A 17,337-nucleotide genomic window follows, 5' to 3' on the forward strand; every position below is an offset into this window, starting at 1 on the left:
GGAGCAGGGAGAAGGTGGGTGAGGACCAAAGGGAGGAGAAGCAGGGGCCTTGGGGAGCCAGGGAGGAGTGACCAGGAGGAGAGAGAGTGCTCCCAACATTCCAGATCCCCTACTTTATGGGGAAAGGTGTAAGGAATTTGAGAGGAACAGCTAAAAGAACGGGGGTGGGGGCGGACAACGCAACACTAGGGTTCCCGGGAAGCATCACGAAACAGATAACTGAGTCATGCCAACCAGGTTGATCTTAACGATTTTTTTATTTTTCTATCAGCATCGTTCATTACAGCTCAGGGGAACAAATGGACAGAAGAATTAGTGGAACCGATTAGTTTTTATGTTTTCATAAATGGCTACTTAGGATGAGCTGTTATTTGATTTTGTAATGTTTGCTCTAATTTTAGTAATTCTCTGTTTTTTTTTTCCAGTCTAGAGATAGTTGTCGATAGTACTGTATATAACCTGAAAAATAAAGTGTTCTGATCATTTTAAGTGTGAGGCAAAAATGTTAAAGATGAACCTGATTATTTTTCTAATATACTTCTTTGATCAAAGTATTGCAATTTGGTTTTGGTTCTCATTATGGTTTCCAGCATTCTTAGAACTTTTTGGATCTATGTTGAAAATGTTGAAGTTATTAAATTCATTAAATTATTAAATATTCTTTTCCCTGTAAAATTAGAATTTTTGTAGATTTGTTAGCACATAGTAGAGAATAAGAGTTTATAACCACAACCATAGGACGTTGTCTCGTATGCTCTTTTAATCTGTGCCTGTTGAATTTTTGTTATAGTTTTCTGAATTTCCAGATCCCATGTGGGGTTCAGATTATGTGCAGTTGTCAAGGACACCACCTTCATCTGAGCAGAAATGCAGTGCTGTGTCGTGGGAGGAGCTGAAGGCCATGGATTTACCTTCATTCGAACCTGCCTTCCTAGTTCTCTGCCGAGTCCTTCTGAATGTCATACATGAGTGTCTGAAGTTAAGATTGGAGCAGAGACCTGCTGGAGAACCATCTCTCCTGAGTATTAAGCAGGTTTGCTTCAAAGACTCTTTAAAATATTTAGCAATTATTATATTATCCTACAGGCTTATCATTTTTATTTTAAGAGTTCCTTTTTTTTTTTTTATTGTCACAAATAGTGAAAAATGACTGTTTGTCCATGGTTTTAAGCTGTATTTTTTAGGGTAATTAAAAATGTTCTTTATATGCAGTCCTCAAAGGTAAGATTGTGGTTCATCCTTTCTGTCATCCACTTCCTTGTTCTAAGTATTTTAAAGTTTCAGTCTTTGAAGACTAAAATTTAAAATTCATTCATAAGAGGTAGAGTATAAGATTCTTAAATTTATTTATTTTTTTTCTATTTGAAGTACATGTAAACAGATAAATGTCTAGAATAGGCATAGGGGAGGGGTTTGGACTTTCTGCTTGCTTACGCAGTGTTATGGTTTAAACAGTAGTGACAGCTTATGATTTCTTCGTTGTTGTTCATTCTGGGTGGGATCTTACGGATGTTCGATATCCCAGGAGCAGCAACGGAATGGGTGGAAGCAGTTGTATCCAGCAGAGTGAGTGAGTGCTGAAGAGGGTCTGTATTTATTATTTATGATATTAACATATTGACATTCACCATATAAAGTAAAAATTTCCAGACCTTGTCCCCAAAAGAAGAAAGGTTGGTATATTTTTTGTAGACTGTACGTGTCTATCCCACAGGGATTGGAGGGCTAAGAGCTACCCGGCTCTGTGAATGGTAAGACAAAGCATAGGTGAGCAGTACAGATTGAGGAAAGGTCATACAGTAGGTACAAAATAGGTTTTGTTTGTTTAATTAGGAGTAGAATAGAATGACTAATGAAAGTCATTTGGAGAGTGTCCCCTGCATCTCATTTCCATCCCTTTGGTTCATACCCAGCACCGCCAGAGCTCTGTTTCCACGTTAGCTCCCCTTCGTTCTCACCCTCTTGTTTCTGGTTATTGTCGTGCTGTCCACTTTGGCCTTGCTTTTAACTCATCCTCAGCATCGCAGTGGTTATCTAGGACATTTTGGTAAAATACTTCTCAGCTTCCTTCTTTATGAAAGAAATACTTCAGAAATATAGCCTGGTAAAGCAAGGTGGAGTTTATCTTTTGTTGATGGGGCTATTGTGAGGACTAAATAGTAATGTATGTTGTAATACTTTGAAAAATAAAAACAATACTTAGATTAATGTAGCACTGCTAGAGTAAAAAGAAAGCAGAAATTTTGGGTTAAATGCATTCAAAGATCAGTTATAAGCACCTAAGTGACATCTTTAATAGAGAAATTGATAATTATATAATCTGAACAGAACACTTTTTGTTAGATTTAACCGTAGCCATAGCTCTCTTACAGTGGATAATTACTTTAAAACATTTCTGGGAGAGACTTCTGTCAATAAAAGCAATCCGTGTTTATTTTAGAAATTTAGAAAAGTACAAAAAAAGATACAAAAATCAAAATCAAAAATAATTGTAAAAACCCTGTTATTCTGACATTCAGAGATAACTGCTATGACATTTTGGTGTATTTCTATCCATTTGTTTTTCCTGCACGTACATAACTTCCTACACATACAAGTAAGTATGTGTGTGTGTGTGAGTTTTTTCCCTGTAAGTATTTTTCAAAAGCAAGAATTTAAATGGCTGCAACAGTATTCTACTGTATAGGCACATCACAATTTATTTGGTTAATCATCATTGATTTAAATAACATTGTGATAAATATGCTTGTATAGAAATCTTAGTTTAGATCTCTGATTATTTCTCGAGTGTAAAACATAATAATATATAGATGAGTCATACATTTTTAGACTCTAGAAAGTTTGTATCAGTTTACCTTTGTAATAGCGGCAGTGAAGGTTTGGCTAACACAAAACGAATGTGACTGTGTGATCTCGTATTACAGTCCCTGTTTATTAGAATTTGCGTACATTGTGTCTCAGTCTTTTTATTAATGGGAAGGGCTTTCCAGGTTGTCTCATTTCAACCTTCTGCCCACGTTTGGCAGGTTATTACCTATTAGATCTATATATTGCAAATTTGCCCATTTTTTGTTTTGTTTTTTTTCTGTTGATTTTTATCTAATTCCATCACATAATATTAAGTCGGTTGGTTGGTTTTGGTGGTCATTATTTGATGGTAGACTGGGCCACAAATCACGGTAGGTAAACTGTGCTAAATTATTGCGAAGGCCACCTGCTTTGTGGTAAAAAGTACCTTTGAATCTTTATTATGTTTTTGATCATTAGGAGGTTTTTCTTTCTCACATTTCTTGTAATGTAAATTAGTAGAAAAGTTGATTTTATTCTATGGGATTTACTTTCTATATAAGTTTGTTGTTAAGAGAATTTATTTTAGCAAAGCAGTAATTGCCTATATGGTATTTTCTCTGTGTATCCATGCTGTAGTATTAAATTATTTTATTTTCACTGTTTTGTTGCTTCTCAATTGAGACTACTAAGGTATTTACATAAAATGAACTGATCAAGAATCTAGAAACTATTGTAGGTTTTTTAGAGACAAGGTTCCCTCTGAGTTTTTTGAAGATTTAAGTAGGAAGATATAAAACACGGATCGTCTGGTTGGAGTTTATGGCTGCTGGAACCTGTGTGTGTTGTTTTGCAGTTGGTGAGAGAGTGTAAGGAGGTCCTGAAGGGCGGCCTGCTGATGAAACAGTACTACCAGTTCATGCTGCAGGAGGTTCTGGAGGACTTGGAGAAGCCCGACTGCAACATTGACGCTTTTGAAGAGGATCTACATAAAATGCTTATGGTTAGAAGCAGTGGGGAGGAATTTTTCTTTCTTTCTTTGTTTCTTTTTTTAAAAAAGTAAGCCTGTATTTCCTTGTTTTGCAAACAGCGTTGGCATACATATTCAGATAAACTTCTCTAGTAATGAATTATAGAAATGATCCCTGAAAGTATAGCTTGCGTGTGTGTATTGCGGGGCGGGTGGGGGGGTGGTCTTGAATCAGAGTCTTTCCATCTGGTATTAGATTACATTTGTTTCTCTGAAATCCACATTTAAAAAATTCTCAATTGTTTTTAAGTTGGAAGTTTTTGACAAACGTTAACCTAGTTCATTCTTTACTTGTAGAATAGTTCATCTTATGGCAGAATGGCCCGGAAGTAGAATCAAAATATGGTCCTATGTTAGTGAACCATCTGTCATCAGCCATTTTTATAATACCTAGGATGTGCTAGGGACATTGCATGGCTCTGGGAGTGTTGAAGATAACAAGACACTCATAGTCTGGTGGGACTAGGCATGGTAGATGCTAACGCCCCCGAGGGCTCGGTGCTAGCAGAGAAGCTTGCTGCGTTGTCTGGGAGGCACTTCCAGTGAGGAAGCTGAATCTTAAAAAGATGAGTTAAGGGTTAGTTAAGGAACCTGGCACATTTGAGGACTTGTAAATAGTTTGATTGGGCAGGAGTAGACCTATTTTTATTTTGTCCTAAAAAGAGACCTCCTGTCTTCTCACGTACACTGAACGTGCCCTGTGCTTTTAACCTCTGTTCACATTCTTCTTTCCTGTTAGAAATGCCCCCTCCTCCACTTTATCTGCCTATTTAAGGCTTACTTTCAGGTTTTATTTTTCTCTAGAAAGCTTTATCTGACAGTTTTAACTTTTAGTCTGTGTTTATACCTTCTTTGAACTCTTTTTAGCAGTTACAATTAGAACTATATGGTTTAACATTTAAACAGAGACTCTTTTCTCAGGTTGCCCTAATTAGACTGAAAGCTTCATGAGCCGAGGGCTATAACTTGAAATTCTCTTGTTTTCCATAGTATCTGATAGTGTTCATGTATCATAAGTACACGTTAGATTCATTAGGGTATATGCATAGATGATTACGTAATGTGACAGGTTAATGAAATAATAAAGAAAACTGTATCCTTGTAGGTGGGGTGCATTCATTCTTGCTTAACATGTACTGTGTCCTGCCTAAGGATGGCTGCAGCACCTGCAGATACCACTCTCACTTTCTAAGTGGGAAGAAAAGGGGAAACAGACCTTACCAGCTAAGTCCAGACCTTTTTATCAGAGCAATAGGAGCTCTCCCGGCAACCCCACCCAGCACATTTCCCCCGCCTTTTGTTGACCAGACCTGTTGCATGGCCTCACTGTTGCCATGGAGGCTGGGAATGCACATGTTGAGCTTTCCAGCCTCTGTAGTAGAAGTAGAGAAGGAAGAATGTGGCTGGGAATGAGACATATTATATCTGGCATATTGCAAGAAATCATTTTAATGAGTTAGAAGTTATTCTCTATATAAAAGACCTAAGTGTGTAAAATGGCTGTATTTTGAAATACTATATATTTATTTTCTTTTTTGAGATAGGGTTTTGCTCTGTCACCTAGACTGAAACACAGTGGTGTGTTGACGGCTTCCTGTAGTCTCAACCTACTGGGCTCAAACGATCCTCCTGCCTCAGCCTCCCTAATAACTGGGACCACAGGCATGTGCCACCCCACCTGGCTAATTTTTTAAAAATTTTTTGTAGAGTCAGGGTCTCACTATGTTGCCCAGGCTGGTCTTGCTCAGTGATCCTCCCGCCTTGGCCTCCCAAAGTGCTGGGATTATAGGCATTAGCCACCACACCTGCCCACTATATATTTCTTATGTCAAAAAAATCTTTATCTTGAAAAGTTGTGGAAAAAAGCAACAAGCAAATTATTATTTTTCTCTCTTTATGGGTAACTAAACCATAAGTTTAAGAAGACAGAATATGCTTTGCTTCATAAACTGTGTTTGCTGGCCCTTTATCCTGTAGTGGCAGGGGAGCAGGGTGAGGAGCATCAGGCATGTGAACCACGCCTTCCTGGTCAGCCAGTTTCTGTGCCATTGGTGAGCCTGTGTGATAGTGGAAGCCTAGGCTAAGTGACTTACCAACATTCACAGCTAGTTAGTTTTAGAAAGGCTTAGAGTTTAGTTTTGGCATTACTGTCAATTATCCACATCTCTCTTCTCACAGATGAAAAAACTAGAGACTGTCAGTGTTTTAAAATTATGGCCTATAATGTGCTAGAAGGATCAGGGCAAAGGTGTGTTCTGAGGACTAGGGGAGCCCAAACAAAATCAGTGTTTCTATTAGGAAGGAAGGAAAGAATAGCAATTGAATTGGCAATCAAATTATGTTTAACACCCTTGTCTGGAAACCCACCGAAAACAGCAAATGGAAAAATTCCTTCTTCAGAGAAGGAGGAAATTGGCCACAATATCCTTTCCCATACCCTTCCAAAAATAAAAAGACTTAGAATTATTTGCCTTGAAGTGTAAACTAAAATGAAGGTAAACCCAAGCTCTAAATACTTTTCCGCCTTAGGCCCAGAAGGCCCACCCAGAGATTAACTAGAGCCTTGATATCTAGGGGTGTGACAGCCGTGACCGAAGCTGAGCCTGTCTCTCCAGGTATTCTGTTGTTGACTGAAGAGCTGCCCGACAGAAGGAGCGCGAGCGACACCGCAGCCTTCTCTGGTTGTCAGGAAGACTGCGGAATGGGAGCTCTCTTAGCAGGGGGAGGGGAAGCAGTGATTAGCAAGTTATGATGCAGAAAGTGTGTGAGCTTGGGGGCTTTACTCTGTGTTAGGACATCCACTGTACTCGAAAAACTGAGACACTTAAGCATGTAGGTCAAAGGAAGTAACTTGGTGAGCATTTGGAACATCAAATCTAAATCAAAGCTGTGAATTGTTATCTCATTTCCTGGGTCCCTGGCCTCAGAAGTAACCAAGACAATAAACATAATAATACATGATGTAGGAACATGTGATAGCCTTAAGGAAACCACTTAAAAGGATTTATAAGGATTGAAAATATGAAAATGATGGGCGAGATGTGGTAGTTATAGAAGAGACACAAGAGAGCTCGCATGTACACAATTTGAGTTTCTGCAGAAGAACAAAGAACAAAGAAGCAGGGAAGCTCTTAAGTTTTCATCCTACAGATAATTATTGGGTGTCCACTGTGTGCCAGGCAGGCACCATGCGGGGACCAAGGAACTAGTGCTGAGCGTAAACTCCCTCTTAGAGTTTAAGAATAGTGGGGTCCATGGTGATTGTAGAACCATGTGAACAAGACTACAGCTGAGAAAAATGCCCTCAGGAAAGGCACAGGTCTTTTGTGGACTGTGGTTAGTTAGATTCAACTTTTTGTGGAGGTCAGGCTTCTCTGAGGGGGGAGCATTGCAACTTATCGGAAATTTATATACATTATAATCCAGTTTAGGTAACAGATGAAAAACGTAGACCAAACAATACTATATATTGTAGTTTCTATAATAAGAGATTGTTTTAAAAAGCTTATAGACTAGAAGGAAATGTGCTCAGTTCATGATCATTGTTGCCTCTGGGGAGGGAGGAAAGAGATAGAAGTGAAGAGAGAACAAAGGAGAAACTAACTTTCTGGTATCTTATTTCTTATTGAAAAAAAACATCTACATGTACCCCGGAACTTAAAAATTAAGTTAAATCCACAACAACATATCTAAAGCAAATATGACAAAATACTAACATTTGTTTATTCTGGGTGATACTTGTAGAATACTTTTTAGAATTTTTTTAGCCTCTTTGCTTTTTAACTTATAAAGAGAGGGATCAAGAGAAGCCCCTTTTTGGTAGCAGGTGTGGTCCGCTTGGGAAAGGAGCCTGGCAAGAGCAAGGTACCCCAGGCAGCCTGTGGGGGCTCCAGCTGCAGGTGGAGAGTAGGCTGGGGGTCCAGAGCAGATGTGAGAGGAACGGTTCAAGGCCATTCCAGGAATGCACATGCAAGTCCTTGGATTAGAGGGGGTAACATACATTCAGAAAGAAGTATAAGGATTCAAAGGAAACGTAGGCAGTGAAATGGCAGGACTCGGGTGGATCAAATGTGAACAAGGTGTTGGGAGTGACTGTGGGTGTCCAGCTCCTGCAGCTGGGTGAGTGGTGAAGATGTGAGTCCGGTGAGGAGTTTTAAATTGGGCTGAGGGCATTTGAAAGCCCTCAGGCTTGACTTTGCAAGCTAAGGGAAAGAGATGGAAAAAAAAAAAAAAATATATATATATATATATATATATGTATTAATATGTATATACGAGAAAAGGGTGAGGTTCCTCAGACTTCTGGAGGAGATGGTTCTCAAACTCAAAGCACAAGCTTTGGGATTAGGAGGAACAGTAGTTCCTCTGCTATAAAGAAGGGAGGAAGAGAGGATGTAACCCCGTAGGTTTGCATGTTTGGGACCAGGAAGATTTTATACCAAATGACTTCTATTTTTGTGTGGAGAGGTAGAGATCATCTGCTGAGAATGGGTGGTGGTGGGTATTGGCAGTTGGAGGAAAATGGGGAAGTTTCAAACTAGTGGCTCTAGACAGAAGGAAAGTGAGCTAAGTAGAGATAGAAATATGACTCCCAGAAATGTTATGTGGCTGGTGATTATGACTAGTCCCCCCAGCTCCTTGAGTGTGGGCAGGGGGAATGGGATGGTTAGGCTTAAGCCAGCTTTGGGGTCTTGACCAACAGGTGAGATGAAAAGACAGTAAGGGGCTGCAGGGTGCAGGCAGCAGCGGGGACGCCAGCATGCTGATAGCAGTGCTGTTGAAAGGATAAGCCCATGGGATCTGAACTGAAGCCAGAGGAAAGTGAACAAAGGAAGGGGTTGTGAGTTGCAGAAAGATGAGCAGTCAGTGGACTGGGTTCCAGGCAGGGCTAAAACAAGTTGCAGTGGTAGTGGTTGAACAAATCTCCTGGAAGGAGGAGAGGGGGCTTTATTATCAGGTGTTTGAACTGGTGATTTGGGGGTTGGAGCAGTTCTGGCAATGACAAGATCCAAGGTGGAACCCCATCAAAAGTGGAGAAAGGGCCACTGGAGATGGAGGCAGTCAGGAAGCTGGACTGAAGAAGTGTTCAGTGGGTTTTCCGCATGATGCTAAGCCACGGCAGGGTGACCAAGCCCGAGATGGAGGGAAGACTGTTAGATGAAGGCCGATTAGAAGTCCATAGGTGACAGTCTGAAGAGGGGGCCAGTGGTGTGGCTGATGATGTAAATCTTAAAGGGGCAGGGTCTTTTGTTTTGCTTTCTAAAGAAGAATATGTACAAATTATGGTTTAAAAGGAGCAGTTGGGGCCGGGTGCGGTGGCTCTCGACTGTAATCCCAACACTTTGGGAGGCCGAGGCTGGTGGATCACCTGAGGTCAGGAGTTCGAGACCAGCCTGGCCAACATGGCAAAACCCCGTCTCTACTAAAAATACAAAAATTAGCTGGGCATGGTGGTGTACGCATGTAGTCCCAGCTACTTAGGAGGCTGAGGCAGGAGAATCACTTGAACCTGGGAGGCAGTGGTTGCAGTGAGCCAAGATCATGCCATTGCACTCCAACCTGGGAAACAGAGCAGGACCCTGTCTCAAGAAAAAAAAAAAATAAAGGAGCAGTGGGAACAGGAGGAAGCTGACTTTGCAGCCTTTGAGTGCATAGAAAGACAGAGTTGGCCGGACGCAGTGGTTCACGCCTGTAATCCCAGCACTTTGGGAGGCTGAGGCGGACAGATCGCCTGAGGTCAGGAATTTGAGACCAGCCTGACCAACATGGAGAAACCCCATCTCAGCTAAAAATACAAAATTAGCCAGTTGTGGTGGCACATGCCTGTAATCCCAGCTACTCAGGAGGCTGAGGCAGGAGAATCGCTTGAACCCGGGAGGCGGAGGTTGTGGTGAGCCGAGATCGTGCCATTGCACTCCAGCCTGGGCAGCAAGAGGAAACTCCATCTCAAAAAAAAAAAAAAGAAAAAGAAAAAGACAGATAGTTGCCCCTTGGGGGCCGCAAGGAAGAAGCTGTTGTCCTCAGGAAGGAAAAACACGGAGATGGGGGAGCTCACCAAGAAGTGAAAGGGCGGTTCTGAGCCTGGTGTTGAGGATGGTAGACCCATGAATTGCAGATTCTGCACACACAACTCTAGTCATAACAGACCCAGAACTGCAGAGTCACACCACACACCTGGAGGATGGAGGACTCAGACACAGTGAACGATACAGCAGAAGAGAGTTGTCTTGAGATAAAGAATAGACTTCAGATTTGCCTACTGAAAGTTATTACTAGATCTCAGAAAAATATCTTTCCCAACAATGAAGTCTGAGATGTAGCCTGGTGAAAACACTGAAACCTAGGATAGAGAAAGGAATCCTGTAAACATCTGAGTGTGGAAATCCGAGTGTAGTCACCTTCAGGATGTGGGAGAGCAGTGGTGGGTGGGCGCTCAGGCTGGCGACAGACTGCTTCACGCTGAGTCACACTCGGGGTTGGAAGGGAGTGGAGTGATGTCTGAAAAGTTCCGAGAGAGAATGTGTGACTCAAATATCTCCTACCCCGTCAAGCTATTCTTTTAAGTAAAGGAGTCCATAGACAGGGTTGTTCTAGAAGGTGGCCATTGCAAACTTGTTGAGAAAAACTGCTTGATAGTTGAACCCTGCTGACCACGGGATAAATCCAAAGGAGGATTTAAGAACGGGAAAGCTGTTGTAATAGGACTTGTGGTGGGCATAAATCCCACTTCAGAACAACTGGGTATTTTGGTTTTAGATCATCATTTATATGTTGCAAGCCTTGAAAACATTTTATCACCCAAATCCGGATGTTAGGAAGGGGTGGTGCGAAGAAGGGTGTTGACGTCCTCCTCTCTGCACATAAGGCACCATTTCAAGCTAAAGTAGGTCATTAAGTGAAGATTGTAACCTCTTAAAGGAATAATGTTGACAGTACATTCATAATGAAAAGTTCTGGGTACTGTTCTTTTGATTTTTTCCCCTTTATTGTAGATTGTGAACATTTTGTTGTTAGGATTTTGAAGGGGTTGTCAATAATATGTTAAATTGCTGGGGAGTTAGTTTTGTGATTTTTTAAAAAAATCCTTATTTAGACCTCAGCTAACAGCGGTGAGAACCTTGCTTCTGTCGGTGCTGCGTGCCTGTGACATCCCCCCGCCCGCCCCCACTTTACCCTGCTGATGTGTAGCTTTCAGGTGAGAGCGCTGAGTTGCCAAGTTCTACTTTCAAATGTCTCCCTTTACTTTTTGTGTTTTAAGGTGTATTTTGATTACATGAGAAGCTGGATCCAAATGCTACAGCAATTACCTCAAGCATCACATAGTTTAAAAAATCTGTTAGAAGAAGAATGGAATTTCACCAAAGAAATAACTCATTACATACGGGGAGGAGAAGCACAGGCCGGGAAGCTTTTCTGGTAGGAATCCTTGTGCTTCTGAACGCGACGCTCCCACCTTCTCACTCTCACACCATTTACTCACTGATTCTCTCCTATGTGTTTGTATGTTTAGTTGCATGAAAATTGCAGTTATCCATATCTCACATGTGCGCCCCCTTCCAAGTTTTGGGTGGTGTTTCTCAATCAGGGGTGATTTTTTCCCCTTGGGGACATTGGGCAGTATCTGGAGACACTTGATGGTCATGACTGGGAAGATGCTCCTGGCAGCGAGTGGGCGGGGGGAGGGAGGCTGCCGCACATTCATGGCACACAGAACAGCCCCACAACAGAATTATCCACTCAGATGTCAGCTTTGAGCTTGAGAACTTCTGCCCTAGAATAAACTCTTTTTCCCCCTAATAAAAGGAAGGAGATTGTAAGTCCTTCAAGAGTACCATATACCCGCGTATATCAGTCTTGGTGGGGACATGCAGAACTTAAGAAGTATTTTAAGCATTTTTACTGCCACTGTTTGGGGAATGTAGTGCTCATCACAGACTCTATGAATTGGGTGTATATAGGGTGAAGGAATAGAAGTGTAAACAAGGGGGAATCATGAAGAGAGCAGTGCAGAGTCACAGGGCTGGTCTGTCAGTTCTAGGAAATGAACATCTTGCATGCAAGCTTGGGATCGCTGGGCACAGGCCGCGTCTCCGTGGTCTTTGCTGGTGGCCACTGCACCTCGGACTTGCTTTGGCTCAGATGAGGATCAGTGTCCTTCTGTGCTTTAGATTCTGCTGCTGTCTTTTGGCACCACCTTCTCCCACTTGTCTCATCAGGCGTTTTATTTTTTCTGTCTCCCTTTTATAAAGTCTCATTCATAAGAGCATGCCTATTCTAGTCCTAGACCCCATTGCATTTTGTCTGTTGTATTAGAGCAGCAGCTTCTGCTGCCTACCCTGTCTCCCGGTTCCATCAGTGTGACTTCTGCAGGACTCTAGCTTTAGCTTTGTTCTTGACTCTGCTGATCTCTCCTATGTTCAGTCTCTCAGAATCTTGTATCCACTTCTCTGTTCTAATGGCCAGTTCTTTTTACATTGTCTCTCTTTATTTGGAGTGGACAGTGAACTTGCTCTCCTCATAACTCCATCCGTCAGGCTGTGATCCCCCGGCTGTCTTTGCTTGTCTGTTCAGCTTGGTGCCCATAGTCAGCCTTTTTAAAAAAGGCATTCATTGTCATTCGCAACATGTCTCCCCCCTTACTTTTCCATGATTCTGCTTTGCCTAATTCCTTCTGTTTGCATTTTCTGTTTCCAACCTGTCAAGCTTTGTTGAAAAAATGTTTTTAAAGGTTACTCTTTAGTTTCACTACAAATTCATGTTGTTTAGTGTCACTGTACCCTCACTTCCTCTTGTCAGTCTTTGTGTTTCTATCTTTTGCTTGTCCTTCAAATTCCCTAGAGTGCAGTCTCTGGCCTTTGCTTTCATGATCCTCGCCCTGAGAAGCTCCAGGGCTTTTTCATTCCCCCTTCTTGTGAACAGTCCACTTTTATTCTAGTTCTGGACTCCACTGCATCTTATCTGTTGTATTAGAGCAGCAGCTCCTGCTTCAAACACTGTTTCTCCCAGGGTCAGTCAGTGTTGGAATCAGCCCTGACTCCTTTGTTTCCTGCACACACTACCTCGACTCTTTTTGGCTGTCCTTTGAGGGTATATCCAGAATCTGACCTCTGCCTCTCAAGCACTCCACACTTCCACTCTTCCCAGGTTGTCATTTCTCACGTATGTTATTGCAGTAGCTCTCTAAACAGTCTCCCTACTTCTGCCTGAAGCCTCCTAGAGTTTATTCTCAACACCACAGCCTGAATGGTCTGGTTAAAGTGTATGTTAGACCATTGTCTTCTCTCAATTTCCCAGTGGCTCCCCATCTTACTCAGGAAACGTAAGACTGCCTAACAATGGCCCGCAAGGCCTGACATGGTCCTATTTCTCATTACGTCTTTGTCCTCCTTCTAGACCCTCCTGTCCTGTGCTCGCTTCCCAGCCACAGTGGCTTCCTCACTGTCTCAGGCCAGGCATGTTCCAGCCTCAGGCCCTTTTCACCAGCTGGCCCCTCTCCATGGAGTGCTCTTCCTCCCAGTAATTTTCATGACTTGTTTCCCCACTTCCTTCAGGTCTTTATCCAGATGTTACCTTCTCGGTATATTTAAGATGGAAATTCCTACCCACAACTCCTTAGCTTTTTTCTCTGTTCCTTTTCTCCATAGCACTTACCAATAACCTGAAATACATTTCACATTTTTGTTTTATTTATTGTGTTTCTCCATCCACTGGAGGGCTTTTACTGGTTTTGTTTGCTGCTGCTTAGTACATAATAGGCACTCAATATTTGTTGAATAAGTACATTCTAGTATTTTTGTATAATGTTCTCTTTAAAAGCATTGTTTCCAATCAGACCCCTTTCCCAATCAGATATTTTAAAATTTACTCTCTTTGCTTATCAAACGCCAAACTAATGAGCATGACATCCATTGCCCTCCACAGCATGGCCGCAGGACTTTCCCCTGTCCCTTTGTAGCCTAAATACCCACTGCTTTTCAGATTGGCTGATTTTCTTTTTTCATGAACATGCTTGCTTGACTACATCTTCATGCTTTTTGATCATATTTATTGTTCTTCCTGGACTTTCCTTCCGCCTTTTCCATTTTCTTCCTCGCAGATTTTCCTCTTCCCACTATCAGTCCACCTGTTAAAATTCTGCATTTGCCTGCAAGTCCCGTTGCAGGGCTTTCTGGACATGAAGCCATGCCTTCAGCTGGGTCTGAAACTGTGCCTTCGGGGTTGGTCTTTCTCCTCCTCCGACAAGCCTTGCACTAACCTCCTGCTGCATCTGATATTAGTTCTATGCTTACCTGCTCTCTGTTACTAGATCCTAAGTTTTTTTCCTTGAACATCCTAAGTCAGTAAACTGTTGTTGAATTTTACTTCACTCATTTAGATTCATTTTATATACTGGGGTGTACATTTTAACACTAGTATTTAGAATTGTGTACTCTATGAGAAGGATCAGCCAGTTAGAGTGTTGCATGTTTATTGACTATACAAAGCTAATTGTGGGGGAAATTTGTAAAAACAGTTGAATTTAAGGAATTCCCTTTCCCCCTTATCCTATCATTTAGTTTGAGGCCATTTTATGGAAAATTTCCATTTAGATGGAAATAACATTTGTGTACTAATTCCATAGCTACTATGAATACAGTTTAAGATTTTAAGGTTTATATTGAGATACTGTGGTAGTAGAAGAAAGGTAGGTACATGTCATAATCCAGATTCCTATTTTTCCACGTCTAGGGTTTTATATTAAAAGAAGATAAATTTTTCATTTTTGATTTTTAAACCATTAGAGCAGTAGCTGAGCCTTTCAAGTTTCTCAGTCAAGAATTAGGCTATGAGTAGGGACAGTTTTCTTCTCTGTTTTATTTTTATTTTTGTTCCCTTAGTGACATTGCAGGAATGCTGCTGAAATCTACAGGAAGTTTTTTAGAATTTGGCTTACAGGAGAGCTGTGCTGAATTTTGGACTAGTGCGGATGACAGCAGTGCTTCCGACGAAATCAGGTTGGAGTTGTGCTTCCTTTCCCCTTCCACTTCTTACCTCGTAGTTTCCTTCCTCATGGTGAGATCCTAGAAGGAGCCTTGTTCAAACCAAATTGTGTTGGCCTGGAAGAATTTGGGCAGTAGATGTAAAGGGATTTATTTATAACTGTCTTGTCTTTTCATGTGATTTCTTAGTTATGGTTTTATGTGAAATTTTCTTTGAAGGGGAACTTAGAATTTATTTAGTGTGATAAAAATAGTGCCAACTGGCTGGGCGCGGTGGCTCACGCCTGTAATCCCAGCACTTTGGGAGACCGAGGTGGGTGAATCACCAGGTCAGGAGTTCAAGACCAGCCTGGCCAAGATGGTGAAACCTCGTCTCTACTAAAAATACAAAAAAAGTTAGCTGGGCGTGGTGGCACGCACCCGTAATCCCAGCTATTCAGGAGGCTGAGGCAGAAAATTTCTTGAACCCAGGAGGCAGAGGTTGCAGTGAGCCGAGATCATGCCATTGCACTCCAGCCTGGGTGACAGAGCAAGACTCCGTCTCAAAAAAAAAAAAAACTAAAGATAAAGAGATAAAGTTGACTGAAAAAAATGAGTAGAATTTTCTTTATTTACATTGTCTGGGATGCCTTTTATATTAGTTTCTGTTCTTAAAAAATCTGTGTAGTGGTCTATTAATACATTTTAATGACATTTGGTACATTTTTATTCTTAGTGCATTCCTTCTGTTGAACTTTAAACTTAAGTGTATGAAACAATGGTTTTCTCTGTTGAATTTCCTCCAATTCTGTGCAGATAGTATTTAGGTCGAACCTTTTGAAATTGCTACTCTTTGTGGTATATGTATCAGGCGTATAGCAACTTTGTGGCCATAGAATCAGCAAGGTCATATGAGTCAAACTTAGCGAAAGCTCAAATAGAACTGACTTCTCCAAAGCTAAAATGTTTTCGCTCACCATTCAAGGTTTGATGAAAAACACATTTTGAGTTTCAGAACACCTGGTATGTTTTTATGCCAAGGTTAAAGAAAGAAGTTCCCACATGGTTTCTCACCTGGGAAAATATTGAATAGCTGAGAAATGGAATAAATAAGTTTGTAGGTCTCACAGTTTTGAGAGCTAACATGGTGGGTTCAAAATAACCCCAAGCATGTAGATTCCAAAGAAACATGAGAAGGCAGGAAAGAAGATGGTGAACTAGAGAGTGGCTCCAGCTCCAGTTCAGGGGGCCATGGGCAGTGGTGTGCTGGAGCTGCTTCTCCCGGCTTGAGAGAGCTGATCATGCACATCTCTTCCCTTTTCATTGCTCAGTGACATCATACTGCTGCCTTGAAATTAGCTATGATGGGAGTATTTACACCACAGAGATCAGCGTGCATTACATAAGATAGTAATTTAGGGGCACCCAGTTGTTAAATATTTCCCAGATCACACTGTATATATTTCTTTTTAGATTACGATCCAGGAGTTAAGAACTTAACCTTAAACTCCAAGAAATGATCATAATGAAATGTTAAGAAAATTGAGCTTCCTGTTATTTGAAGGTTATTAAATGTGCCCTGCTTACATTGAAAGGATATGAATATTTTCTACAAAACTGTCAGGAGCAGGCTTCTGAATGTTTTGACTACATCTTCAATAATTGTTTGTTCCCATTTAAAAAATCCTCAGTCTTTATTTATTACTGTGATTTGGAATTTGCTTCATCTTTATTGTTAAATCCCTCTTGCACCTCTGGAATATTCCCTAATGTGTTCTAACTGGACTTGAATCCACTTGGCAGGAGGTCTGTTATAGAGATCAGTCGAGCCCTGAAGGAGCTCTTCCATGAAGCCAGAGAAAGGGCTTCCAAAGCACTTGGATTTGCTAAAATGTTGAGAAAGGTGAGCTTGCAATCCCGATTAATTAGTACCTTTTTTCTTATTTTTCTTTTATCTTATTTTTTTAATGCTAACTGTAAAGAAGTTTCTTTGTAACTGTGATCCTAGGACCTGGAAATAGCAGCAGAATTCAGGCTTTCAGCCCCAGTTAGAGACCTCCTGGATGTTCTGAAATCAAAACAGTATGTCAAGGTAAGTACTTCAAATGGTGTGATTGAAACATTTTGCCTTTCCTTCTTTATTCTAAAACAGGCAGACTTTTTCTTGAAGGTCCAGATAGTAAATATTACAGGCTCTGAAGGCTGTACCACAACCCCAGTTGTAAGACTCTCCTGTAATTCACCAGTGGAATAATGACACAGTCTTTTTCATACTTGACTTACTAACTTGTCTTCAGAGTGTAGATAAATAATAAAAAGTTTACTCATGCTGTTTATTAATTTAGTTACACATATTTAAAATAATGTGTATAAGGAGATAATATTCATTTTAAATTATGGTTTTGTTTTTCACCCTTATATTTCCTGATGCAGTTCAAAGGTTTTACAGTGAATCTTTGACATCAAGATCCTGGTCATCACTAGAGCCACTTTTTGAGTCAGCAACTTTACTCCACTTTAAGTTGTTTGAGATTTAGCACTGTTAGAATCCGTATGTGATGT

General features: G+C 41.0%; 1 protein-coding gene across 6 annotated transcripts in view; it reads left to right on the top strand.

Moving 5' to 3' along the window:
• MAP3K4 (mitogen-activated protein kinase kinase kinase 4) overlaps positions 1 to 17,337 on the top strand; it is a 128,921-nt gene that overhangs the window by 81,817 nt on the left and 29,767 nt on the right. For all 6 annotated transcript variants that reach the window (XM_004044921.5, XM_004044922.5, XM_019029886.4 and 3 more), the window contains 6 exons: positions 791 to 1,033; positions 3,644 to 3,790; positions 11,076 to 11,233; positions 14,695 to 14,811; positions 16,579 to 16,678; positions 16,784 to 16,867. In XM_004044921.5, the coding sequence (XP_004044969.2) occupies positions 791 to 1,033; positions 3,644 to 3,790; positions 11,076 to 11,233; positions 14,695 to 14,811; positions 16,579 to 16,678; positions 16,784 to 16,867 (849 nt within the window). The remainder of the gene's footprint in view (positions 1 to 790; positions 1,034 to 3,643; positions 3,791 to 11,075; positions 11,234 to 14,694; positions 14,812 to 16,578; positions 16,679 to 16,783; positions 16,868 to 17,337) is intronic.

The sequence above is a fragment of the Gorilla gorilla genome, chromosome 5 (assembly GCF_029281585.2).
Source record: "Gorilla gorilla gorilla isolate KB3781 chromosome 5, NHGRI_mGorGor1-v2.1_pri, whole genome shotgun sequence".
Classification (NCBI taxonomy): Eukaryota; Metazoa; Chordata; class Mammalia; order Primates; family Hominidae; genus Gorilla; species Gorilla gorilla.